Source organism: Mirounga leonina, unplaced genomic scaffold (genome assembly GCF_011800145.1).
Source record: "Mirounga leonina isolate KUSES-001 unplaced genomic scaffold, KU_Mleo_1.0 Mir_125, whole genome shotgun sequence".
Taxonomy (NCBI): domain Eukaryota; kingdom Metazoa; phylum Chordata; class Mammalia; order Carnivora; family Phocidae; genus Mirounga; species Mirounga leonina.
This window is the reverse complement of record NW_023270305.1, coordinates 43,461,681-43,487,276: the sequence shown is the minus strand read 5'-3', so window position 1 is coordinate 43,487,276 and position 25,596 is coordinate 43,461,681. Positions and strand designations below refer to the sequence as shown.

The 25,596-nt window shown below is 57.3% G+C and overlaps 1 protein-coding gene across 14 annotated transcripts in view; it reads left to right on the top strand.

Moving 5' to 3' along the window:
- The window catches only part of DYSF (dysferlin), a 205,145-nt gene that overhangs the window by 79,202 nt on the left and 100,347 nt on the right, over positions 1 to 25,596 (top strand). For 8 of the 14 annotated variants that reach the window (XM_035001319.1, XM_035001332.1, XM_035001328.1 and 5 more), the window contains 13 exons: positions 1,875 to 1,990; positions 2,517 to 2,630; positions 3,908 to 4,085; positions 4,675 to 4,799; positions 6,775 to 6,881; positions 11,984 to 12,176; positions 14,259 to 14,414; positions 17,893 to 18,024; positions 18,114 to 18,280; positions 19,112 to 19,226; positions 19,516 to 19,621; positions 19,889 to 20,031; positions 21,859 to 22,032. In XM_035001319.1, coding sequence (XP_034857210.1) covers positions 1,875 to 1,990; positions 2,517 to 2,630; positions 3,908 to 4,085; positions 4,675 to 4,799; positions 6,775 to 6,881; positions 11,984 to 12,176; positions 14,259 to 14,414; positions 17,893 to 18,024; positions 18,114 to 18,280; positions 19,112 to 19,226; positions 19,516 to 19,621; positions 19,889 to 20,031; positions 21,859 to 22,032 — 1,826 coding nt within the window. Of the gene's footprint in view, positions 1 to 150; positions 193 to 1,874; positions 1,991 to 2,516; positions 2,631 to 3,907; positions 4,086 to 4,674; positions 4,800 to 6,774; positions 6,882 to 11,983; positions 12,177 to 14,258; positions 14,415 to 17,892; positions 18,025 to 18,113; positions 18,281 to 19,111; positions 19,227 to 19,515; positions 19,622 to 19,888; positions 20,032 to 21,858; positions 22,033 to 25,596 lie in introns of all 14 variants that reach the window. The other 6 variants (XM_035001323.1, XM_035001321.1, XM_035001330.1 and 3 more) reach the window with 1 other exon arrangement.

Genomic DNA, 25,596 nt, shown 5'->3' with positions numbered 1-25,596 from the left:
GGCCTCGGGCCACATCTGTTTCCCCCACGGGGGCTGTCTGTCTTTCCATCTGTCTGTCTGCCAGTTCTCCATCCACACGCCTGTTCACGTAACCAGTCCTCCTCTCAGTCATGTCCATCCTAACCCCTTTTCCATTTCTTTACGCTTCAGAGGAGCCTGCAGGTGTGGCCAAGCCTTCTCCCGCCATGGACTGTATGTGCTTCCCCCGCCCCAGGGATGGCAAGGGGGGTGGGCCTTGGGGTTTTCGCTGGAGGGGAGAGGGAGCTGGTTTCTGGGAAGTTTTTGATTTGCCTGAGGTGGGGCTGAGATTCACCACCTCGGTCCCTGAGCTTACCTTTGGCTGTTACCTCTCCATGCAGGTTGAATATGAAAATCGCTTGGAATGCTTTAAAGACAATTCCCCTCCCAGCACCCCCCTCCCTGCCCTTTCCCTCCCCCCAACCCTTTCCTGAACCTGCTGGGCTCCAGCTCAGGCTCAAATGAGTCCACTCTCTCAGGCAGGGAGCGGTGGGGTGGGGGCCTGGGCAAGGCATCTTGGGAATCAGGAGGAGGCCAGGGTGAGTGGAAAACTCTTGAAGTTCACAAGGTAAATCATAATGGAGATGATTAGTACAAATAATTAGTAAAGCCCATGTTAGTTTCCTCTGCCTGGGCCTCCCACCTCTGTCCCAAATGCCAGAGCCCTGTGTGTGCTGGGGACTAGGGGGAGAGCCTAGACCGTGGCTGGGCGACCGGCTCTGTGGGGAGGCACGCTCCTATGCTCTGGTCGGCAGTATCTATTTATCCAGCCCTGTCCCTGCGCGCCCCGCATCACCCCAGGGTCTTGGCACGCGGCGGGACTTGGAGTTCACAGCTCCTGTCCTTAGGTCTGGCTCAAGCATTTCCTTGCTGAGGCCATTTATTCTGTGCCTACCTTGCCCCATCCTTGCTCCTATGGATTGGATCATCCCAGATGATTCCTGCTTGTGGGCCCCCTTCCTATTTGTGGCATTCTGGAAACAGCCTCTTCCCCTGACTTCCTCTGGAAGAGACACCCTGGCTTTTTGGGGTTCTCAGAGTATGTCCAGTGAAGTCCTGTCCTAGGAAACTTGGCCATTGGCTGGAAAATCATGACGTAACAACAGAGGACCTCTGAAAAGGAGGGAAGTGATGTAGAGAGAAGACTTCCCTCATCATTGGTGGGATTCTCCTTTTCACTCTCCTCCAACCTGTTCCACTGAAAGGTGGTTCTTTGCACAATGTGGGGAGGGAGTCAGAATGCTGGCATGAGTCAGGGCTGTTAGGTAATCTGTCTCGACTTCGTAATGACATGGGGGTAAGGGGGACATGTGCCCGGGGGTGGGGGGTTTGCCTTGTGGGTTGGGACATCTAAACAGGTCCCTGCCCTGGCTCCCCGGGGGGGTGGCTTCTCTGGTCACCAAACTCTGGGGCCTCCTTTGTTCGCTCCCACACTCCTGTGCAGGAGGAGTGGGGATGCAGGACAGGGTGCAGCCTGAGAGGGGCAGGACAGTGGAGGGCCCTGAGCCCCAGCTTTGCATGCTGGCTAAGTGCATGGGCTTTGAGGTCAGAGCATTTTGGGTGATGCCACTTTGTAGTGAAGTGTTCCTTTGCATCTCTGAGCCTCAGTTTTCTCATCTGTAGAATGAGATAATAAAAATAATAAGCATCTCCATGTCCCAGCAGAGTGGTGAGGATTAAGGGGCCTATGGGAGACAATGGTCAGTGTCACCATTCTTTATGCACTTGTGGGCGCTGCATCCCATGTGTGTTCAGGGAACTGAGGGCCAGGGATGGGCTCAGGCCTGAAGCTGCTGGGTTGAGCACTAGAAGACTCCATTGAGCTGGTTCCTCTGACCCCCACCTGTGTCTCCCAGTGGACGACCACCTGGGCTTCCTCCCCACCTTCGGGCCCTGCTATGTCAACCTCTACGGCAGCCCTAGGGAGTTCACCGGCTTCCCGGACCCCTATGCGGAACTCAACACAGGCAAGGTGAGCCCACCAGCATCCCCGCACACCCAGATCCCCGGGCCTGTGTGCAGGGCCCTTCTAGCCTGGGTAGCATCTGCTCTGGTCCAGACTCCAAGGAGCTTGGAGCTGATGGAGCTTGAGTGGGCCCACGGCCAGACAGCCCCCACCTCAGAGAAAGCCTCCTTCTGCCTGGCCCTCTCCTGGCCCCTTCTTCCTTCTCACTCCCCTCCCCTTTGCTTCTCCTTCAGGGCCAGCCTGACCCCCTTGCTCCCTCATTTTCCTGGCCCCTGAGGGACCCAGGTCTCATCTGTGTCAGGTTTCATCTCTTCTCTGGTTGGGTTGGAGTCTGATACTGATCATCTGGGTGGCTTGTCATGTCCCCTGAACTCTCTGGGCCACTGTTTCCTTATCTGCAGAGTGATGGGGGTAGACCAGGGCCCTCCTGGTTGCCTGAGGAAGGAGCAACTTCAGGGCCAGATCAGGTCCCTTTCCTTCTTCTCCTCCCCTCCATCCCCTCTGCTCCTGGTGACCCAACCTCCCCTCTTAGGGAGAAGGCGTGGCCTACCGAGGTCGGCTTCTGCTCTCCCTGGAGACTAAGCTGGTGGAGCACAGCGAGCAAAAGGTGGAGGACCTCCCTGTGGATGACATCCTTCGGGTGGAGGTGAGGGGTGTGGCTCTGGAAGGGGTGAAGGAGGTGGCAGCCAAACGGGGCTGGTTCCTAGTGTCATGGTGGAGGAGGGCTCAGCTCCACCCACGGTCTGTGCCTTCACCCTTCTGGGCCTTAGTGCCTCGGCTGTGACATACCAGTAACCCCATGGCTACCCTGTCTCCCTGAGGAATGTTCAGAGGCTCAAAGAAAATAAATGAAACTATTTGACAAGCCTAGAACTTGATGCAGAGTGAGAGGTCTATTTTATAACAATAACGTAGGAACAGCTCACACTTATCAATCACTCACCGTATGTCAGATGCTTTGCTAGTGACACTTGATGTCATGGAGTCCTTCCAGCACCTGTGAGGTGGTTGCTTTTAGTATCTCCGTTTTACAGATGAGGACACTGAGGCTCAAATGTACCAGAGCAGCAAGTGTGAGAGCCGAGCCTTGTGCCCAGGAGGTGGCTGGATGGGGTCTGTGTGGTGGGTTAAGCTCTCAGACTCTAGCCAGAAAGCGCTGGTTTGAATCCTGGCTTGACCACTTACCGGCTCTAGCATTTTCCTTATCAATGAAGCAGGGGTAGTAAGTATACTTACCTCCTAAGATTGTTGTGAGAATTACATTAATTCAAAGCTGTACGCAACGAGCAGTCAAAAAGCGTTAGCTCTTATTACTATTTCACATCATTCCACAACCCGGTTGTGTTAACCCTTTTCTCTCTGCCTTCCATGAAAGGGATCGCAAAGTCATCTCGATTCAGACCCGGCTGTGTGATGGAGAGCCTGCCATGTCCTCAGCCGTGTGCCCGATGCCCAGAGGGGACATTCCTCCCCCCGCACGTGGCAGCTTGTGTCTACCGCAGAGCTGGGTGGCGTGCTGGGGACCCCGAGTGGCACGGGGTGGGAGCTCTGGGCAGTGGCATGGCCGTTTAGAGCCTTCGGCCCCTTTTGAATGGCAGATGCAGGAGACCAGGCTTCCCCTGGGGGCGGGGAGGGGAGCGGGCGGTGCCATGGTTGCTGGTTTGGATTAAGGAGCAGCATGACCTTGGAGGAGCAGACCTTATTAGAGGAACATGGCCAAACACACAGGCCTGGAATGAGTTTGTTCAGTTAGTAACCAAATCTGGGCACTGTTGCTTCGCTGGACCATTCACCACCCATCCATCCAGCCAGGATTTATTGGGCGCCAGTCACGGCTGGGGCCTGCCAGACATGTGACCCCTCCCCATCCCAGTGTCTTCCTTCCTCCTCCCGTGACCCAGCAGCTGCCCTTTCTGCCCCCAGAAGTATCTCCGGAGGCGCAAGTACTCCCTCTTTGCCGCCTTCTACTCGGCCTCCATGCTCCAGGATGTGGACGATGCCATCCAGTTCGAGGTCAGCATTGGGAACTACGGCAACAAGTTTGACACGACGTGCCTGCCACTGGCTTCCACCACCCAGTACAGCCGGGCAGTCTTTGATGGTGAGGCTGGGGGCTGTGTGCCTGGCTGGGACCCGGACCACAGAGCAGGGCCCCGACCCGGAATCCTGCTTCTCCTGCAGAGCTAGCTGCCGGAGGCCCACCCGAAGGCCCTCCCGGCCCAGGAAAACCTGTTTGGGCTGACTCCCTGCTCTGTCCTCCCCCCCCCCGCCCCTGTGCCACCCCCCACTCCCCGCTCCCCTCCAGGTGGGTCTCTGCTGCCAGGACCACAGATTGGGCTGCCAAAACAGGCTGTGGTCGGGAAAGATCCTGACCTAGGGCCATAGCTGATTTCATGGTGGCTATTTGGAGTCGCGTAGAGATTTTGGAGAGTTGGGTTTCCTAGGGTCCTTCTAGCAATCCCTCTGTTTCCATGTGCTCAAGAGCCCTCATGAGAGCACCAGCTGTTCGTTCAACAGATGGAGGGAGCTCAGGCACCCTGTTTGGCCACTGGGGAATATGGGCCGTTCGTGTATGTCCCAGGGGGTTCTTAGCGGGAGGGAGCAGGTGTCTGAATCTGTCCCGCCCTTGGGCCCCTTCCCACCCACCCCTGCACTCCTGGCTCAGGACCAGGTCCTTCGTGTCCTTCCAGGGTGCCACTACTATTACTTGCCCTGGGGCAACGTGAAGCCCGTGGTGGTACTGTCATCCTACTGGGAGGACATCAGCCACAGAGTTGAGGCTCAGAACCAGCTGCTCAGGATCGCAGATCGGCTGGTGAGTGGAAGCTGCCTCACCCCTGCACACCCCCTGTGCTGCTCCCTGCCCCCAGAGGTGTCCGTGGACCAGGCCCCCAGGAGTGACGCACTTACACATAGCTGTGCCTGCAGACTCTCACGGCGCCTGGGGTCCTTTGTGTCCTGACTGTGGCTTGCTGGGTTGGCGATCTTGTCCTGCTAGCGGGAAGGGAGGAGAGGGAGTGCGAGTGATCTGGGGGCCCAGTGAGGTAGGAGACAGTGCAGAGAAGGAGCTGAGAGGAAGCAAGCTGGAGCCACGGGCAGAGCCTGGCACCCATTCGTGCATGCATGTGTTCGTGCATCAGATGCCTTTGCCTCCTGCCACACGCCAGGGTTTGTGCTGGAGCTTTATAGCCACACGGGGGACTTGGACAAGGAGCTGCCCTGCCTTTAGGAGTCAGTCTAGTGAAGGCAAGTGCAGGTTCACCCACACCTCTCATGCAGGGGTTCCAAACCCAAGTGCAGGTGACACTCCTGGAGTGCCACGAGGAAGGATGGGCACTCAGAGGAGGGAGAGGGCCAAGGAGCGTCAGGAGGGCATTGTGGAGGCAGCGAGGAGATGGGAGGCAGGAGCCCTGTTAGGGTGCCATGGCAGTGGTCTGGGAGCAGTGACAAGCCCTGGGCGGGAGGGGACCTCAGGGACAAAGCTGCAGGGCTGGGGCTAGAAGGACTTGGTGGCCGGGGAGTTGGGAAGACAGGGAGAAGCACAGTGTACGAGGTCAGGCAGGGAATTGTGCTTTGGAGGTGACCAGGGAGTCCCATGGGGGTTCCCCATGGATGCTGAGACCTGGGGGCCTGGCGCTCGGCCAGAGAGTGGAGGAGAACGAAGTGGACAGAGGTGTATAGACCAAGGGTGGGTAGCTGGTGATCCTCGGGGTGACCCTGGGCTGTGTCTGTGTGTTTCTGACATGGAACCCGGGGGAGGCAGGTGTGGCTGCGCTGTGGGAGCAAGCCAGGAGCAGTGGGGTGGTGGGAAGGCGTTGCAGAGGCTCAGGTGTGTGTTGGTGGGTGCGGAGGTGAGCGCAGCCAGGAGCACAGGGGAGCGGAAGGGGAGGATGGTGGTCTTGGAGGGGCGGGGAAGGGATGCCGGCCTATGCGAAGGCGTGGTGGACAGCCTTCCTGAGACTGGCAGCTCTTGGGGAGGGAGGAGATCAGCCAGCACCCAGGTTCTGGAGGACTTGGAGTCCTTGCTGTGCAAGTCCAGACTCAGGCTTCTGGGGTGGCCATTCTCTGACAGGATGCTCCCTGAGGGCCGGGAACTGTGTTCTTCCCAAGGCCTGTCATCAGAATGGCACATGCGCAGGGAGGCCGATGGGTGGGGAGGGGACCTGAGGGGCCTGAGTGGCAAGCCCTTGACCGGACAGGTTTTCTGTGAGGGCTCCCCCAGCTCAGGGCTGAGCTCAGGAGACGGCTGCTGAGGGGCTCCAGCAGGAGACAGATGTGACCTGGGAGTGACTGGGCCATGAGTTTGGAGAGGGAACTCTCTGTTATTGGAGGTGGTCTGAGTGTTCCTGAAGGAAGGAGGGGATCGAACCTGCTTGGGCAGGATGATTTGGGAGGGATAGAACATTTCAGGTGGGGACTGGTGTGGGCTCAGATGGTCCCTCACCTGGGAGATGGCAGACCTGTTGGAGGGGCTCTGGGAGGAGTGTGGAATGCAGCAGAGTTGTGTGGGAGCCTGCACACAGCATCACGTCCTTGTGACCAGGCCTGCGGTTGGAGTCCCAGGCTTGGGAATTTGGATCTGTTTGGAGTGGGGAGCCTTGAAAGGTTCTCAAGGTGAGACAGATCTTGGTCTGTTGCATCTGGGCTCTGCCTTCTCTGTTCTCACTGTTCTCTCCTTTGGTTCAGGGCGTCAGGTCCAGATTTCGGTGGCAGGGCCTGGGGGTTGGGAGTCTGGTGTATACCTTCAACCCCGCAGGGGATGGTCCAACCCTTGCCTGCCTGTTCCACAGGAAGCTGGCCTGGAGCAAGTCCACTTGGCCATGAAGGCACAGTGCAGCCCCGAGGACGTGGACTCCCTGGTGGCTCAGCTGATGGATGAGCTCATCTCAGACTGCAGGTAGGGGGTGCCTGGCACCCACATGCCCTCCCCTCCTGGCTCAGCGAGGCCCTTTCCCTGGGAGTGTTCGTGTGTGGCAGTGAACGGCGGCACGTCTCCCCAGCCACGCTTGGCCAGCAGTCCAGCCCGTGCTGAGTCCAAAGGTGGTGGAGCCAGTGAGGGGAGTTGAAAAGGTGACATTTAGAGCAGGTCATAAATCTCCCTGCAGCAGCGGCAGCTGTGGGCCTGGGGCGGCCCGGCTCACCTGAATGGGGAGCATTGTGTCTCTGATCCCCGACCTCTTAGTTCCCTGATGGAATCTCCAGGAGGGGCTGGCTGGTGGGGGTGACGGTGCCCCTCCTCCCCAAGGCCATGTCGGGGACCATGGCTTCCACTTAGCCTTCTATCGACTTTAGGAAAAGAGGGCTCTGGGGGTGATGGGGAATGGGGGTGTTCAGAGGCCCAGTGGAAGGGGAGGCATCTCGGCATCTCCTCCCCTGCTGGGCGATTTGGGGCTCACCACCCACCTGCTCTGAGCCTTGCTTTCCTCATCTTCAACTTCACGTTAAGAATAACTGCTTATGATAGCACATAAGCAAAATGCTTAGCTCTTTAGGAAGAGTATGTAATAGATGGGGACTACAGTTACTATTAGGAGGAAATGTCAGAAGGACTTAGGTTCTTGTCCCTTTAACCAGCATTGTGGCTTTGGGCAGCTTCACTTCTCTGGATCTCAGTTTTCTCAGCTGTGAAATGTACTTAATGATACATAGTTGCTTTCCTACTGTCTGTGGGTTAAGGGTAAATGTATGAAAGTGTATTCTAGGCTCCCCTCAATCTTATCATACCACCTTCTGCTGAGTGTCCGAGAAGTGCCTTCACACTCTGCCTCATGCAGAGCCCCTTCTTGTCCTTTGTACCCCAGCTGGGAAGTGCATCTTTATCAAACAAAACATTACCCCAAAGAGCCCTACCCTCAGGGGTGGAATTCCAGACAGGTCATTCACGCATTCCCCAAACCTTCGTGGAGATTAAAGCATGTTGACAAGGCTGCAGCCTCAACCCCTCTAGAGGTGACAGATGCAAAAGTGAGCAAACGAAGCAGAGTGTGTTGGGGAGTTAGAGGCCTGTGCTGCAAGAGCTCAGAGCAGATGCCATCCTGCTCAGACTCAATTCAGGGGAGCTTCCTGGAGTGGGGGATGCTCCTTATGTGAACTCTGAAGGAGGAGTAGGAACCAGCCTTTGCAGCGGGGACTGCCCAGGCAGAGGTGCAAAGCCTGAAATGCCTGCCGCCTCCGTGGGTTGGCAGGGGGAGAGGAAGCCCAAATGGGATAGATAGGCCTGAGGGGTCTGCTAAGGTGAGCTCAGCCCTGGGAGGCTTGGCGGGGGGGTATGGGGATCCCCATGGTTCAGATGCTTGTCCTGGTTGCAGAGGGAGGGATGGGTTGGTGGTGCTGGTGGTGAGGGGATTTTGGACAAAGGTGTTACCTAAGCCAGGGACATGGGGAGGGCTGGGGGCCGAGAGAGGCAGAGGGCAGTCAGGACTCTTTAGGGGGCATCATAATGATCACAGTCTCATAACGAACATTTCCTATGTGAGATGCTATTTATGAGCACTTTACATGTATGAACTAATCATAAGCACCTTATGAGCTAGGAAATAGAGAGATCCACATTTTATAGATGAGAAAACTAAGGCACGGAGAGGTTAATTAACTTGCTCAGATTCACTTTTCTATAAGTGGCTGAGTCTGTTGGCTGTATCACTTTCTAATGAACAGGACTGGCTGGTGGGTTGGATGGGGGCGCCCAAGGAAGGTGCAGAATGATCCTCCAGTTCTGGCCAGAGCAGCTGGGTGGCTAGCAGGGCCATTCTCAGGGGATCAGTGGGAGAAGAGCAGCTTTTGGGGAAGACGAGGAGCTTAGGACTGGCCGTGTTGGTGGGAGGTACCTGAGGGCATCTGTGGTCTGGAGGTTGGAGGACAGAGTGAGGCTGGAGGGGCACACAGGGGTGCAGTCAATGTGGGGAGGGGCTCAGAGTGACTCGCCGTGTATCACTGGCCTGGCCTGAGAGCCTGGGTATGGAGGGTGGGTTATACCCACAGCACCGCTCATGACTCATGTGTTATGTGGACCTTGGCAGGTAGTCAGGTGCATGAAGCATCTGAGACGGGTGGGACCCAAGTCCTGGGCTGCCCTCACTGCCCCTCTCAGGGCTCTGTTCTCAGAGGATTCAGCTAAACACACTTCTGCTAAAGCCTGGTCCCCTTTGAGTCACTCTGCTGGGGATAGAAGGTGGCTGGGGTGGTCCCAGGTCAAGAGGAGTGGGGGGAGGGAAGCTTCCCATCTTCTTGGAATGCGCAAATGGTTCTCCAGGGAGGAATACCAAACATCAGGACCGATTCCTTCAGGCACCACTTGAGGCCCCCAGTAGCCCTGGGGCAGCAGCGAGAGGGCTGCCTTCACCTCCAGCTCTGGGCTGTCAAGCAGGGCAGCCAGGCACTGGGGCCCCAAGCCAGTCGGTCACAGCTGACCACTAGCTGTTCACCATTCCTTCAGCCAGCCCCCGTCCCACCTCCCAAATCAGTGTCCTTCCTTCTACAGCCTCTCTTTTCCTGGCTTCTCTCCCTCCTAGCCCCTCTCCCCCTGCCAGGGGGCCCCCTCTGCTCCTCCAGCCCAGCCTTCTCCTCTCATCCTTAGACCCACGCACCCATCTGCCCACTACACCTCTCTACCTGGATGTCTGCCAGCACGTCCCATTCCTTCTCTGGGGTCTTCCTAAAATTGGGCCATGCCGCCTCGGCTTCAGCCCTCAGCGGCTCCCACTGCCTTCAAGGAAAAGTCCCAGCTCTCATCCAGGTAGATGGGCCTCTTGGGCCCCACTCCCTTGCTGCCTCACGGACCCCAGCAGTCCTGCCCTCCGGCCCTTTGGAGCCTCTGTGCTGGCTTGTCCAGCTCTCGGGACCCCTCGCGTGCTCCCTCCTGCCTCTGAGCCTTTGTCTTGTGCACATTCTGTTCCTCCAGCCAGAACACCGTCTGGCTCTTCTTGGCCTGACTCGCTTCCTCCAGGAAGTACTGCTGACTCTGAGGCTGCTCAGTGGGGATCTAGCCTGTTTGCCTCTCTGTTCTGGGTGCTCCGGACCCAGCACTGTCGGGACCCACAGAGCTGTTGTTCATGAGGAATGAAACGAGTGACCCCTGGCCCAGTTCCTCTTTCAGGCTAGACACTGCGCCTTCTGGGCGGCTGTTCCTGATAAAGACACCCGTGTCCCCACAGGGGTCGGCAGCAACTTTGTGAGCCATCCAGCTCCGCTCTCAGCCTGCGCTGAGCTGCCCCGGGGCCTGCCCACCTTTTCCAAGTCAGCCAGGGTTGGCAGGGCGACCGCCCTTGTTTGGGGTGGGGACACAATGTCATCTGACCTTCTCTTCCCAGTCTCCCTTTCGTTCAGTCCCCGCTGCTTTGGGCTTTCCTGGGGCGGGAAAGGGCCAAGACATCTTGTTGGTGGCAGTCACGGGTCCTGGCTGTTTTGGGGGAGTCTTGGCTGGGCTGGTGGCCTCCATGAAAATCTCCTTTTGGTGGTCTGTATGGCAGTCCCTCCCAGCTCCCGACCCAGGCTGGGAACATAAATCACCCTGGTTGGCTCAGCTCTGCAGATCCAACTCCAGATCTGCCTGCCCCCGCCCTCAGGCCCACTCAGGCCTCCTTCCCAGGCAGGCCCCAGCCCAGGACTCTGGCCCAGGCCCCCCTTTACCCACCCGGCATGCCCCTCTGCCACGAATCGAGTGGGCTGGGGATGGAGGCCGCCCCTCTCCTGGCCTGGGGCAGCCCCATCCGCGGCACCCTCGGGGCAGTAAATATTATATTACTACAGGGTGTGCAGTACGTGACCTGAGACAGGCCCCGGGGCTTAAGTTTCCCGAGATGGAGTTTGCGTACTGCTCCCCCCACCCTAAAAATTCAATTAAAAAAAATAACAGGAAAAATGTAGTGCGCCGAGGGCCTGCCAGAGTGGTGTATCTGGCGGCGGCGGTGCCGCTCCGCTCCGGCGGTAATTGGTTCTGCATAGCTCGGGGAAATTGGCAGAAAAATAAATCAGCCGGGAGCCGGAGTCGAGACACTGCCGGGAGGGGAGTGTGAGGTGGGGGGGCTGCAAGTGGTGGGGGCAGAACTGGTGGAGCGGGTTTGACTGATGTCCTGTTTGGGAGTCAAGGGCTCAGTGGGGGTGGGGCGTGGGGCCTGGAGCAGCCCCCCCCCCCCCACAGCAGGGATCATCTAGAGGGCTCCTGCATGGTGAGGGAGAGCACAGACGTCCCCCCCCTCAACTTCCCCGCCTGACCTTGCATGTGTATTGACTGACCCCAGAGGCTTGGTATGGTGAGGAAGAGCCATATGAAGGAGGATATCTGGGGAGCCCGTGGGACTGGGGGGGTAGTCAGAGTTCTGTGCCTCCGGAACGGGATGGAGTTTAAAACCAAACCCCACGTGGGGCCTACGGCTGGATTTCTGGGGCTATATGTGCCCCCTACCTCCTCTCCAAAGGCTTCCCAAACAGAGGGTTCCGGGAGGGGTGTTCCGGGGCTGCCCCAGGTCGACATATCTGTATTGCTGGGGGCTGGCCTCCCCACAGCGTCTGCAGTGGCTTGTCAGGGGTCCATAAATTTCCTTCCTGAAGAACGTGTGCGCACAACAGAACGGATTCATTTCAGCCCAGGGCAACTTAGCACTCTGGCCTCTGCTCTAGGAGGATGCAGGGGGCACAGAGGGACCTGTTGGGCCCTCGGAGGGTTTGCGGTCATTTGGGCAGAGGGGACGCACGTGCAAAAGAACTCCTAAGTTCCAAACAGGCAGCTCCAGAATAGAGGGCTGAGGGACTTCCGAGCAGGAGGCACACGCACCAGTGTAGTTAGGGAAGGCTTCCCGGAGGAGGTGGGGATGGAGCAGGTCACATGGAGATGGGTCAGGCTGGAGAAGGCACCTAGGGCACATGGGGCACCTGGCAGGCAGGCTGAGGGTGTAGGGTTTGTTGGAGGCGGGGGTTCTGTGCACAGGCGTGTGAACAGCGTGTGTGTCTGGACCTGGGTGTGTGAGTGCTGGGCTCATCCCATCTGTCCGTCCCTCGCAGCCAGCCCCTAGGCAACGTCCACAAGATACCCTCTGCCACCCACCTGGACCAGTACCTGTACAGGCTGCGCAGCCGTCACCTAAGCCAGATTACTGAGGCAGCGCTGGCCCTGAAGCTTGGGCACAGCGGGCTCCCAGCCGCCCTGGAGCAGGCTGAAGACTGGCTCCTCCGTCTCCGTGCCCTGGCCGAGGAGGTAGGAAACCCTGGAAGGTGTCTTCCGTCCTGCCTGCAGACATCGGAACTGGGAGGGATGCGGGGACTGTCTGGGCCATGACCTGACTCTGGCTTCATTGCTGGGTGAGCTTGGACAGGTGACTCAATTTTTCTGAGCCTCAGTGTCCCCTATTTGCAGCAGGAGGAGACAGGATGCAACTGGACACTGGGTATTATGGGGCCTAGCTGAGAGCCTGGTGTGCAGTGGGTGTTCAGTCAATGCCCCCAAATATGTTCAAGACATGTGCTCGATCAGTGTCCCCAAAGTATGTCAGAGACGGAGCTCGGACCAGCATCCCGAGGCACCTGGCTCCGAGTGCGGTGCTGGGGCCTGCTTCCCCAGGGACCTGACTCCTCCCTACCAACCAGGACCTGTCCGCCCCTGGCCTCAAACCTGCCTCTGCTGGGGCCCTGTATTTCTTGCTCTCCTGGCTGCCTCCTAGCCTCAGGCCTGAGGAGGCTGTATTTGCAGGAACTGTGAACTTTGTAGTATCTAATCAGAGAGAAGTGGCTGCTGTTTGTCCCCACCTGCATACCACCCCTCCTTGCCCCAGGTCAGATGTACCCCCACCCTCACCCCAGTTCCCAGGGCAAGCAAGCCATCCACAGGTTTGTCCAGAACGAGGACAAGGTTCTGCTCATATGTCATGGGCAGACCAGCTGCTGCCCACTCCAACCAGAGGTGTGTGGTCCCCTTACGGAGGCGGTGGGGCCGGTGAGGAAGGATTTCCCCAGAAAGAGTGTGGAAAAGGGCAGGGCCTGAGAGGGGCTTCTGGAGGAGTGAATCGTTGAAGAGGAGAGAGGGGTCTGGGAGGTGGGAGGGTGCTCAGAAGGGGAACACAGTCCAAAAAGTTGGTCCCTGAGAGTCAGCCTTGGACTCGTCCCTGAGCAGGGCTTTGGGCATGTGGCCAGCTACCTGGGGGAAACACTGTGTTGCCCAGCCACAGGCTGACCCCATGCAGTGGCTACAGACCATCCTCTTGGGCTGGTCAAGGGCTGCCTTCCATCATCTTGGCCCAGATGGCCCCTGGAACTCTCCGCACAGATTGTGCCACAGCTGGGAGGGGTCAAGGTCAAATGGGGGCTCCTGACTGCAAGGGACCCCAGAGAGAGTCTTTCTCAAATTTGAATGCACATCAGAATCCCCTGAAGGGCTTGTTAAAATAGGTTACAAGCCCTGCCTGACCCTGCGTGTCTCGGGGAGAGCCTGAGAATTTGCATTTCTAGCGTGTTCCCAGGAGCTGCTGCTCTGGGGACCACACAGGTATCATGCTTAGGAACCACTGTTTGGAGGCAGAAAAACCTGGTTGGCTCCTACCCTCTTTGAGCTTAAGTTTCCTCACTGGCAAATGGGGCTGCCTGTCCTTGCTGCAGGGAGTAAGTGAAACCGTGAAATGCTCTCATCCGTGGCCCTGATTCGAGACCCAGTGCGCCACCTCACTGAGCACACTTTGCTCACCGGCCTTGGAAGCAGGTGGGCTGTACCCAACGGTTGTCACTCAGAGTTACTGGCTCTGAGGGGCTCAGGCCTTGCGGTTTTGTTCTGGGCTGGTCACCATTTTCAGAGCCCAATGTCATGATGCCCGGAAAAGGACCAGACCCCACAAGTCCCTGCTATTGGGGGGGGAGTGTCCTTCGGGAAAGGGCACATCTGGGGATTCGCTGCTACTCTCAGGGGTGAGGAAGAAGGGTAGCATCTTAAGTGTGATGTCATCTCTCAGATCAAATCAAATCCTCCAATCTCTGCGCCCCCGGGAGCATCTCTCTGCCCAGTGGAGGGGATCTAAGAAGATAAGCTCTGGTCTCCAGGCCGGAGTGTCTCTTCCCAGAAAATGTGAACTCAGCTCAGTGAATTTTTGGCAGGCTCCTCATGTGAGCGGAGGCAGCCTCATGCCCCGTGCTTGGGGGCTCCTAGCCGTGGAAGACAGAGGTGCCCAGCCAGCTGTAGGGGGGTTCAAGGAGGCACTTGGTGGTGGGCGGCGGGGGAGCTGGAAGTGGGAGGAGAGGTGGCTCATGGTGGGGCTCTGGGCCTTCCCCGCCCTGACTGCCACCCTCTCTCCAGCCCCAGAATAGCCTGCCCGACATCATCATCTGGATGCTGCAGGGAGACAAGCGAGTGGCGTACCAGCGGCTGCCCGCACAGGAGGTCCTCTTCTCCCGCCGGGGCACCAGCTACTGTGGCAAGAATTGTGGGAAGCTGCAGACCATCTTTCTCAAAGTGGGTTCCTTTTTCTCAAGTCATGGTCATATTTTCTCCCAGGTAGTTCCCTCCCCCTTTCATGTCTCCTCCTGGTCTCCATCGCACTGAGAGTCTGTAGGCTCTCAGAAGGGGTGGCGGGCTTTGTGTAAAACCATTTCCCTTCTCTCTCCCCTGCCAAGTCCCTAGAGCCCACACACCTGGGCTAGAAAGTTGGCAGGTGAGAGCTGGAATCACGGGGTGCTGGAAATGAATGAGGCAGGGTCTGTGTCCCCTGCTCCCTACCTCCTCCCACTCCCCAGGCTGTCTGGGAGGGGCTGACTGCCGAGGCTGTTCTTGACCTCATAGCCAGGTCTCTGGTAGGGGGGGTTCAGCCCTCAGTCCCCACCCCAGCTTCTAAGAGCCCTGGTACAGACCTCCTTGCCCTGCCCGAGGGCTTTGACTCCATGTGGAGTCATGCTCAGGTTCAGGTTCTTCCCTGTGGGAGGGCTGGTGTTTGGGTACTGAGGGTGCCTGTGGCTCTGGCCCATCCGGGAGCTGGGGGCAAATAATCCAGGGCCCCTCATGTTGTCCTGCCCACATCTCTTCTCCCCTTTCTCCTCCAACCCACCCTTGCTCCCCGTCCATCTTTTTTCATGGTACTGGCCAGCCTCGGGCCGGGTGACAGGGATGTGAGCAGATGCCTGAGCACCCCCTCTCCTCCTCTCTGGGTTAATGTGGGACATAGAGCCAAGGCTGTTTTGGTGGGGGTACTGTGGCCTGGTGGCCAGGACACGATTCAGGAAAATCCCTTCCTGGGCTGTGACCGCCTGGGGCCCTAGGGGAGGGTCCCTGTTTGGAGGGCTGTCACTGAGGCTGTCCTGCTGGGGGAGGAGTGGCCCTGGGAGGCAGGCCGGCCCCTTGCCACTCACCGCTGACTCCAGATGGCTCTGTTGGCGTTATAAGCCGCTGGCCTTCAGCCCAGCTGGCCCATCTGCCCCAGCCCCTTGCTCTCAGCCTTCCCTTCCTGGCCCCTCCTTCCATCCACACCAGGGACCAGCGCCGGCCTCTCCTCTTCCAGGAAGTCGTTGTTGGCTAGCCCTAGCCTCGAACCTCTGAGTGCCTGTCGGTCAACCCATTCATATATTGGCCAGTCTTTCTTGTTGTACCCTGGGCTGGGTGGAGAGGGCAGGTTTCAATAGTACAGTGTGTGTGGACAGGTGGCAGGGTTTGCTGGAAGCCTGTGTGGCTTTGGGTAGGTTGCCTAACCTCTCTGAACTGCTGGCTGTCTTCTCACCTGTAACATGAGCATCAGGCTGCCCACTTCACAGGTTTTGAGGGTTGAATTAGGTGACACAGGTCATGGGTCTTGCCGAAATGAGGTGATCAATGAATATCAGTTTCTCTCCCCTCTTGTTCCCTTTTCCTTCTGGGGTGCTCCCATGCTCCCCGGGGAGAGGAGGCTCCACCAGCACAACTAGAGGCAGAGGTGAGCAGATACCCGGACTCAGGGTCATTGGAGAGGCCAGCTTTGCTTAGAAGGAGGGTGGGGATGTGTCAGGCAGTGGGCTGCCCCCCCCCCCCCCGCCTACATGCCACCTGGGGCGTGTCCCCCGTGCTTTCCTCACCTCCTAGCATCCTGCCTTTCTATCTCCTCAGCCAGCTCCTCGCCAAGCAGGGCAGAAGGGAAAGGAAGTCAAGGAGCTACCACATCGCAGTGGGGTTCACCAGGGAAGGCTGTCTGGCCAGAGCACAGGTGGGGATGCACTTGAGTAGGATGAGCTTCAGGCTCTGACCCCTCGGCTCTGCATCCTTGGGGAAACACAGACTGAAAAATTTTCCCCGATTCCAAGCAAAAAAAAAAAAAAAAAAAAGATATAGAATTGTTTCTCGAAGTCTTCCCCACTGAGTTTATGAGCCCCGCCAGTAGCTCCTGAGCAAGCTCTACAAAAATGTTGGCAGCAAGCAGAGACCAAGAAAACATTGGTGTTTCTTAACTTAAACCAAAGTTGGAAAAAATGAGCACCAGTAGAGAGGGAGAGGAGCCCCAAACTAGACATTTCTTTATTTGCTGTTGCTATTTTGGGTCCGGCAGGCTGGCCCTGTCTGGGGGAGGGCAGGGGAGAGACTGGGGGTGGAGGGGGAAGGGGGGGTCAGGCATTCCTGCCATCTCCCTGGGGCTGGTGGTTTGGAGGGAAAAGGCCACTCACCACCCCAGGGAGGGGACATCTGAAGTGAACAGTCATGGGAGGTTGGCCAGGGGATGACATGCAGGGTCAGGGCCTCCTCCAGGCTTCACCGAGGATGAACCAAAAGCAGAGAGGCTGGGTGAAGGGGGAGACTGTCATTGCCTTGGTAGGCCCCACACCCCTTCCTTTTCCCCTTACCTGGCCTGGGCTCTCCTTCCAGGGATCCGGGCCTCCCCAGCCTATTGGTGACCTCTTACTTCTGTCCCCCCTGTACGCTTCTGAAGCCATCAGAGTCCCTTTCTCCTCTCATTCAGCGCCCTATTGCAGAGGAGGTACCCCTCTAGGCCCATGCTCACGAAACCTAGGGGCTTAATGTGCTACTTTCTCAAGGGGACAGTGTGTTGTTCTGAGAGTGAGGAGCTCCTGCTCCTCAGGCCACATCCGACCATTGATTTCAATCCAACGGTGAAGTAGTTGTGGAGGATAAATGTTTTATGTTGGGTTGTTGTGGTTATTGCATTTTGGCAGAGCTTCTGAAAGTTTCAAGGTAATAAGCAATTGAGGACCAGTGACTAGTGGTTAACATGCTGATAAGCACTTGAAAGGATAGCGATATCAGATGGCACACTAACATCTAGCCAAGACAAAAATAACAAAAACACCTACCCCCCCAAAAACAAACCAAACTGAAAATTGAGGAGGAGGCCTTAACCTCTTCCCCTTCCAGACCTGGATCATTGTATCTCCTTCAGAGATATGTTCTAGAACTGCACTGTCCAATATGGCCGCCGTAAGGGGCTATTTAAATTTAAATTAACTAAAATGAAATAAAACTAAAAATTTAGGTCCTTAGTCGCTCTAGCTGTATTTCAAGTGCTCAATCACCACATGGGGCTAGCGCTACCAGATTGGACCGTGCGATGTTAAACTGTTTTGTAGCAGAAAATTCCACTGGGCAGGGTCATTCTAGAAGAGAACAGAAATGGAGATGTGGTGGGAGAGGGGAGAATGGGGGACCTGGTCTAGGCCTGGCTCGGCTTCACAGAGAGCACCTAGGTGGGGATGATGCAGTCTTCTTTGGAGAGAAGGAATCTTGGCAGGTGTGGAGAAGCCTTCTTAATTATACATTCCTGTTCTGTGAAATTCTGGTAAGTCCTCCAACAGGACAAATATCTTAGCCGACTGAGCCACCCAGGCGTCCCTCAACAGGACAAATATCTAAGGGTGTCAGGCTGCTATGCCTAGCCCCTGGAGGACCCCCCAGCCCGCCTCAGTGGGGACATCCTGATCTTAAAGGGGACTGTGGGTTTCTGTCTTTCTCTGGTACCCAGTATCCCATGGAGGGGGTACCCGGAGCCCGGATGCCAGTGCAGTTACGGGTGAAGCTCTGGTTTGGGCTTTCTGTGGATGAGAAGGAGTTCAACCAGTTTGCTGAGGGAAAGCTGTCCGTCTTTGCTGAAACTGTGAGTGCCTGCTAGCCTGCCCTTGCCTGCCCCCTGTCCCCCAAACTGCGCTGGGCCCTACTCACTTCTCTTTATTGCTTACTCTCCAGTATGAAAACCAGACCAAACTGGCCCTCGTTGGGAACTGGGGCACGACAGGCCTCACCTACCCCAAGTTTTCTGATGTCACGGGCAAGATCAAGCTCCCCAAGGATAGCTTCCGCCCCTCGGCCGGCTGGACCTGGGCTGGAGACTGGTTCGTGTGTCCAGAGAAGACGTGAGTCCTGGGCAGGGAGGCTGGGGGGCCCCCTCTGCCCTGGTCCTTTCTCTGGAAGACCACAGTCCTATTAATCGCTGTCCTTGCACCTCCTGCCCCTATGCTGGTCACAGGGGCTCCTACTTGAACTCTTCCAGGGCTAGGGGCTTGCTAGGCGGCATTGTTTCTGGAAGGGCTCTAACAATGGGAAAGTCTTTTACTATTAAACTAAAGTTGGCCTCCATTTGACTTTGCATCCTTTCGTTGCCACCTTCTCCCAGAGGCCAAAGCCTGGTTCCTCCTTCCCGTGCCTGAGGCTTTTCCTCTCTCTCTGTACCTCTCAGAACAAGGCCGTCTGGCTGCAACACTGTCCCTACCCCTTTCTCCTCTCTCATTTCCTGTTTGGTTGATGTTCAACTGGGTTTCTTTCCTTTTCTTTGTTTAAATTGAGGTATAACATATATCAAGTACGTACGCAAATCTTAAGTGTACAAGCTTTGATCACATTTTACATTTCAACAACTGTCCACCTGTTGAGCTTCAGTGACACCCACCGGGCTTTTGGTGTCTTTGGCTTCCTTTCTCTTTTTGGTGTCTTTCTCTGTCTTTATCTTGGGTGCTGGTATATTCTTCTGTCTGGGAGTGTCTCTAGGTCCCCCTGGGTCTCCTTTCACTCTCCACCTGTGACTCTCTGCCCCTCCTTTCCCTCTCCTCTCCACCTTCTTCTTGTTGGTGGGGTGAGGCTGATGCAGGAAGCTTGGCTGAGGCCGCGGGGTGCTCTGCTGGAGGCGGTGGGTGTGGGAGGGATCTCTTCAGCAGAGGTTCTGACCCCCCCACCCCCTCCACCCCCAGGCTGCTCCATGATACTGACGCGGGCCACCTGAGTTTTGTGGAGGAGGTGTTTGAGAACCAGACCCGGCTTCCTGGAGGCCAGTGGATCTACATGAGTGACAACTACACGGATGTGGTAAGTGGGTGCTCCAGCGACAGGTGGGCTTTGCTTTCCTGCGGTCCTGGACCTTGGGGCTCAGGAGGGGCCTGTGGCTCAGAGAAGATGGGATGTTTTCTCCCCTGCTCTCATGTCCCCATCTTCATGCTCTGGTTTCCAGAGGGACGTGTGAGGTCCAGGGCGGATAGGACACTGATCTGGAGTCCCACCTGGGGCTTCAAGGATGTAGGTTGTCAAGTTGCATCTTTTCTGCTTCCCTGATGACATCTGTCTCTTCTCAACCCTTGCCTGTCCTGTGTTGCCCTAGAATGGGGAGAAGGTGCTTCCCAAGGATGACATTGAGTGCCCACTGGGCTGGAAGTGGGAAGATGAAGAGTGGTCCACGGACCTCAATCGGGCTGTTGATGAGCAAGGTGGGCAGCACATGGAGCCCGGTGAGACATACCCCAGCAAGCTCAAGAGGTGTGCTGGTGGGACAGCTGAGTGCAGGCCTCGTGCCCTGGGGCACTGGCCTTCACTGGGCTTCCTCCTCTGGGGGACTTCCTGGATTGGCCCTCACTTACAGCTACAAATTAAGTCCATTATCACTCATGAGCCTGTGACTGTGCCCGGGAGGGAGAGATAGCCTCTGGAGAGATGGGGGACGGCTGGGCAGTGACCGACAGGTGCCCTTCCCCCAGGCTGGGAGTACAGTATCACCATCCCCCCGGATCGGAAGCCAAAGCACTGGGTTCCTGCTGAGAAGATGTATTACACTCACCGGCGGCGGCGCTGGGTCCGCCTGCGCAGGAGGGACCTGAGCCAGATGGAGGCCCTGAAGAGGGTGAGTCCAGCAGATGGTGGTGGGGGGGGGCAGGCGCTGGTTGGGCGAGGCCAGCTGGGCACAGGTGCACGCCTGTGTGCACAGACACATGCATGTGTGCTCAGGACATGTGTAAGGCATGTGGGCTCCCTCGAGATGCTCACAGATCACACCCAGTGCATGCCCAGCTGCTCACAGGTCACAGCACCCATGCAGATCATACCAGTACAAGCCCGGATGCTCACACCCAGATGCTCGTGACTGTGCAAGGAGACAGTACTTGGGATCTCATACAGACCCAGAAGGTGCCAAGACACATGGATGACCGAGTCTGTGGCCTGGGGTCCTGGAGGCAGAGTCCGAGACAGGGGTTTGGCTGCATGGAGCTTATTGAAGCAGGGTGCTCGGGAGTGCGGGGAGCCAGGATTCGGGCTCAGGCCAAGTCAGTTACGGCCTGAGCTGTGGCTTGGGGAGGGGCACACCCTGAAGACCAAAGAATCATCCTCACCTGGAGGCAAGGGGGCTGGGGTTTGTACCCTCTTGGTTGTGTCATTGGCTGCGGTTACTGGGAGTGGGCTGAGGCCCATCTCCTCCCCATGGAGCCTGCTCCCTTCAGCCTGGGCAAGTCCCTGCTGGAGCTAGCAGGAGAGGATGTAGGCACCAGGCTGCTGAGGATGTATGCGCCATGTTGCCAGCTGGTGCCTCGGTGGCCTCAGTCAGCATTTACCAGAGGACGTGTCCTCAGTGCGAGCACACATGCCCACGGGCATGCCCAGATACCCACAGGACAGAGGCGTGGAGTGGGTACATATGAGTGAACACAATGCACGCACCTGCTCTTGGAGTCCCCCAGATGCCCATGTCCTGCACAGCCTCAGTGCTTGCCTCCCCAGTCCCTCTTGTGCCCTGTTCTTCCTTCCTAAGTAGGCATTTGAATTTTGGCCCAAGAGCCAGGCCTCCCCCAATCCAGGAGTAGCCTTTGGCATGACCCAAATTTCTTCCTTTCTCTTTGGGCACAGAGAATCTAGAGAGGGATGTCACTGGGTCCAGGGAGAAGCAAGGTTTTGGGGCAACAGACTGTTTGTGGTGCCATGAACCGGACAGACTCCACTCTCCTTGTAGGGGCACCCAGGGGATGGAGGCGAACCTTGTCAGGCAGGGGGCCTCTCCCGCTCTGTAACCCCCGACGTCCCTCCCGGAGAGAGATGTGGCTGCCCTCCAGGACTGGCTCTTGTTGCTTAGTTCATGGCCGGAGCCTGAGGGGCACCTGAGGACAGCGTCCAGTCATCAGCTGGATAAGAAGGGGCTTCGAGGCCTCCCTCCAGGCCTGGGAAAGGGTCCTCTCGAGGAAATGCCAGGGGGGCCCTCCACAGCTGACCTAGGCCTAGCCTCAGGGAGAAATAGCCTGGGGTCGGGAAACAGAATCTTCATTGACCCACTTCTATTTTTATAAGGTGGGATGTGAAGAAGAAAAGGGAAATGACAAGAAAACCTCGGATTCATGAAATCCACCCGTAATCCAAGTAAACAAACAGACCCAAAGCCCAGGGTTTTCATTGCTGCTTTAGCCTACCTGCCCTCTCCGGCTCCTCAGATCCCCACAGCCCAGGGAGCCTCTTCTCCCCCTGATTTTCCGACCTGGACTCCTGTCATTGCAGAAGCGGCTCAGGGCCCCCCTCCTCCAGGTGGCCTTCCCAGCTGTTCCCACCTGGAGGGTGCTGGTGTGGAGTGGGTGGGGAATCGTGGAGGGCAGGCCAGAGAGGGGAGAGGTGCCACAGGAGCCCAGCCCAGGGTCTCCCCGTGGGGCCGCCAAGCAGGGCCTGAGTCCGTCCTGTTGTCCCCATGCAGCACAGGCAGGCGGAGGCCGAGGGTGAGGGCTGGGAGTACGCCTCGCTCTTCGGCTGGAAATTCCACCTGGAGTACCGCAAGACGGATGCGTTCCGCCGCCGCCGCTGGCGCCGCCGCATGGAGCCGCTGGAGAAGACTGGGCCTGCCGCCGTGTTTGCCCTCGAGGGGGCTCTGGTATGTCCCTGGGCCTGTGGTGGGTCAGTGAGGTGCAGCTTGCTTCCCCAGGGCTCTTGACGGCTGAAGCGGGAGCCCCCAGGATAGGACTTTGGAGGGAACATCGGCTGGTCACCTTGGCTTTAGTTCCTTTGGGGTCGCCTGTGGGGAAAGTGGATGGTAGTCTGGGTGTCTTCCTAATATAAAACAGCTCCTTCTTGGCACTGGGAGACCTGCTGCTTCTTTGTGTGGTCAAGAGGGAAGCAGGCAGAGAGGGTCTCGGTCCGACTGAGGTCACGGGTCTGACCTCTGACTGGAGCCAAGGGACCTGGTTCTCCTCGAAGAGCCTGGCTGCCACAGGGTGGGTCTGAGAGGCTTTGGCCTAGCCCCTGGGAGTAGCCAGAGAGGTCTGACGACCCCTGAATGTCCTTGGTTGGACACGAGTCCTCCTTGGTTGGACCGAAGCTGTCTTGTGGCATCCCTGAGATTTTGGGGGAGAGATGTACCTCAGAAACTGAACCTCAGGCTGGTGGTCCTGACTTACAGTACACTTTCTGGAGCCAGTAAAATTGGGGTCAGCTCCAGGTTACCAGGGTCTGGCTGATGTGTTTCCCCAAAAGATGAGCAGGCCCTTCCTGGACAGTCTGAGTAGGATCATTCTCCACTCTGTTTTGGTCTGGGGATTCCTGGAGGTGGGAGGACATGCCCAGCATGAGGCCCTTCCTCTGAAATCCAGCCAGGACTGCCCAGCCCCTGGGGTTTTGGACTGTGACTCAGAGAGCAGGTTCTACCAGCTTTGAAAGCTGATGGGATCTGAGTGTGTCCATGTGCACCAGTTTTGTGTGTGTGTGTGTGTGTGTGCATGTATGTGAGGATTTGGTCGGAGGGAGGACCACTGGGGCTTTGTCCTGAGCCAGGGAGTACAGAGGACAGGCCCAGGATCTGACAGGATGGATATGGGGAGGGGAATTGAGACTGGCGATGGTCTGAGGGGGTTCCATCCCTCTCAGGCCTTGATGGTGGGCCAGGTCCAGCGGTGGCAGTATGGGAGAGGAAACCCCCTGGGGGCCAGATAATGCCAGATGTCTGATGATGTCTTGGGGCCAAGTTGTGGGGTGGCTGGAAGGAGACGGCAGAGCTCTGGGCCGCTGGGCTCGTGCTCGGCTGGGCGGGAGGAAGTTGCTGTCCCAGCTGGAGCAGCCCCAGCTGGAGGTCTCATAGGGCAGTGCTGGTATGTGTTGACCCCCTTTGTCCTGTCAGAAAGGGCCTGGCCTGGGCACAGGGCAGGGCCTGGGGGTGGGCTTGTAGCTCCAGCTGAGGCGTGGGGGGATCAAGGCCTTGGCAGAGCTCAGAGTCAGGGTCTGAGAAGCCTGGGTAGGTACCCTAAGGAATAGAAACTCAGTGAAATGGGTTACAGAGAGAAAAGGAGTTTAAGGGCTCAGACGGACAGGAGAGCCCAAGGGACGAAGCAGGCATTAGGTCTGGCAGGAAATGGGGGTTCGCCAAGTATCCCTGGGACTCTGTCTCTGACTCGTTCCTCTGTCTTGGCCTCATTCTCACACTGGCTCACTCTGGGTGGTAACAAAGATGGCGCCGACATCAACTTTACAGCCGGCAAAGCCCTGCTAGGTGAAAGAGCACAGCCCGCCTGGCATCCTCTGTTTCCCTCACAGCTGGAGACCAGAGGGGAGAGTGCTGTTTTCTCTATAATGCCGTGACAGTCTTGGGTGTGACTGACTGGCTCTCGTGGCCATGTGCCCATGCCAGCCTGAGGGTCAGGAATGGAATGTTCTGATTGGCCATGCCGGGTCATGCCCCTTTTCTGTAGTTGACAGCACCATCAGGATGCAGAGAAGAGCGTCTGGAAAGGAAAAAAAAAAAATCCCTGCAAACAGTGCTCGGCAAAGAGCTACTGCTGATGGCCACAGGACTCTGTTCAATGAGCAATAGGGAGCGGGTGTGGGTTGTTGAGCAGAGGAGTGCTCTGGTCAGAGCTGGGCTTCAGGGCCGTTAGTCAAGTAGCCATGGAGGCTGGTTAGGGTGGAAGAGTGGAAACCATCAGGAGATCATCAGGAGTCTCGGTTAGTGATCTGGGATGAGGTGACCATCTGGGGTGGGAGCTGGGGGCTGGAGTAGAGGGAAGTACAGAGTTTGGGGAGGGTCAGATGGGCCCAGAGGCTCTGCTGGGTGCATGGTAGGGCTTCTCCCATCGCCGGGCCACAGGGTGGGTGGGGTGGGCCTGGGGCCATGATGAGTTCATGGTTGGCCCTGGCAAGTCTGACACACATGGTTAAGTGCTGTGTGAAGGAGGCGGATCTGGCAGTTGCTTGCCAGGCCGCCCAGGGCAGGGAGGCCAGGGCCGTGGGAGAGAGGACGCGAGGCCAGAGGTAGCCAGAGACACATGGGCAGCAGTGTGGATGGGTTCTGGGGCTGGCCAGGATCTGGGGGAAGAAGATGAGCAAGGCTGGGGCTCCACTGCCAAGCTTTCATGGCTCGGTGACTGGGAGAATGAAGGGGGGCACTTCCCAGAAACAGAAACCAATCCGTTTATTCTTTATGTGGGAGAAAATGTCGTGAGGGAGCATTGAAATCAGATGTCAAGTCAACAGACGTGGGGAGGTGGTTGATTGTGAAGCAGATGTGCCTTGCCTGTGATATGCAGCAGAAACCAACATAGGGAAGCCCTCTGAGTCCCGGGGGAGCTTGGCTGACACAGAGAACCAGGGGCAGACAGTGGTTGGAGAGGCTGGATCCCACAGACCTGGAATTGGAGGACACAGTTTTGGAAAGTCCTTAGGTGTGGCCAGCATTTGGACAGGGCCACTGGCCCATTTGACAGTAACTGTCTGGACCACTCTGTACTTCAGTGACTCGAACCTCCATCAGCACCAACACACACACACACACACACCCTCTCCTTCATGGTCACCTAGATGTGCTCCTGTCCCCAAATCTGCTGTCCTTCGTCCTGGGAGGTACTGATGGCACTGGGGCTAACGTCCAGCCTGCATCATGGGAGCAGATGGTAGGGTTCTCTGGGTGCCCAGACCCCGCTAATGTCTTGGTTGCTGGCCTTGTCCACTGGTCACTGATGTCTGCTGATTCTCTTGGCCGGAGCATGGTGGGATAGGCGAGGCTTCAGAGTGGAGCAGGTTTGGTCTGAATTCTGCTTCCTCTTTTTCCTAGCTGCGGACAGGTCACTTACCCTTTTAGCAATTCTGTTACCTCGTCTGTGAAAGTCACTGCATCCTAGAGTCATTGTAAGGGGGACCCACGTGACACATGTAAGGAAGTGCTTCTCAGGCTGAGTGAACATAGGAGCGATGTGGGGGTCTTGTTAAAATGTGCACTCAGGATTCCGTGTCTGGGTGAACCCGAGAGTCTGCGTTTCTAAGAGGACTCCAGTGATGTCAGTGCTGCTGGTCCAAGGACCACCTTTGAGGGGCAAGGATGTGAGGCACGTCGGGCATCAGGAAGATGAGGGAGGTGGTCACATTGCCCTGCTCCCCCCCACTTGGATGCTTTTCTGAGAGAGGCAGGGCATATCCATGACTGGGTGAAGGTGTGTGGCCAGGGTCCTAGAGA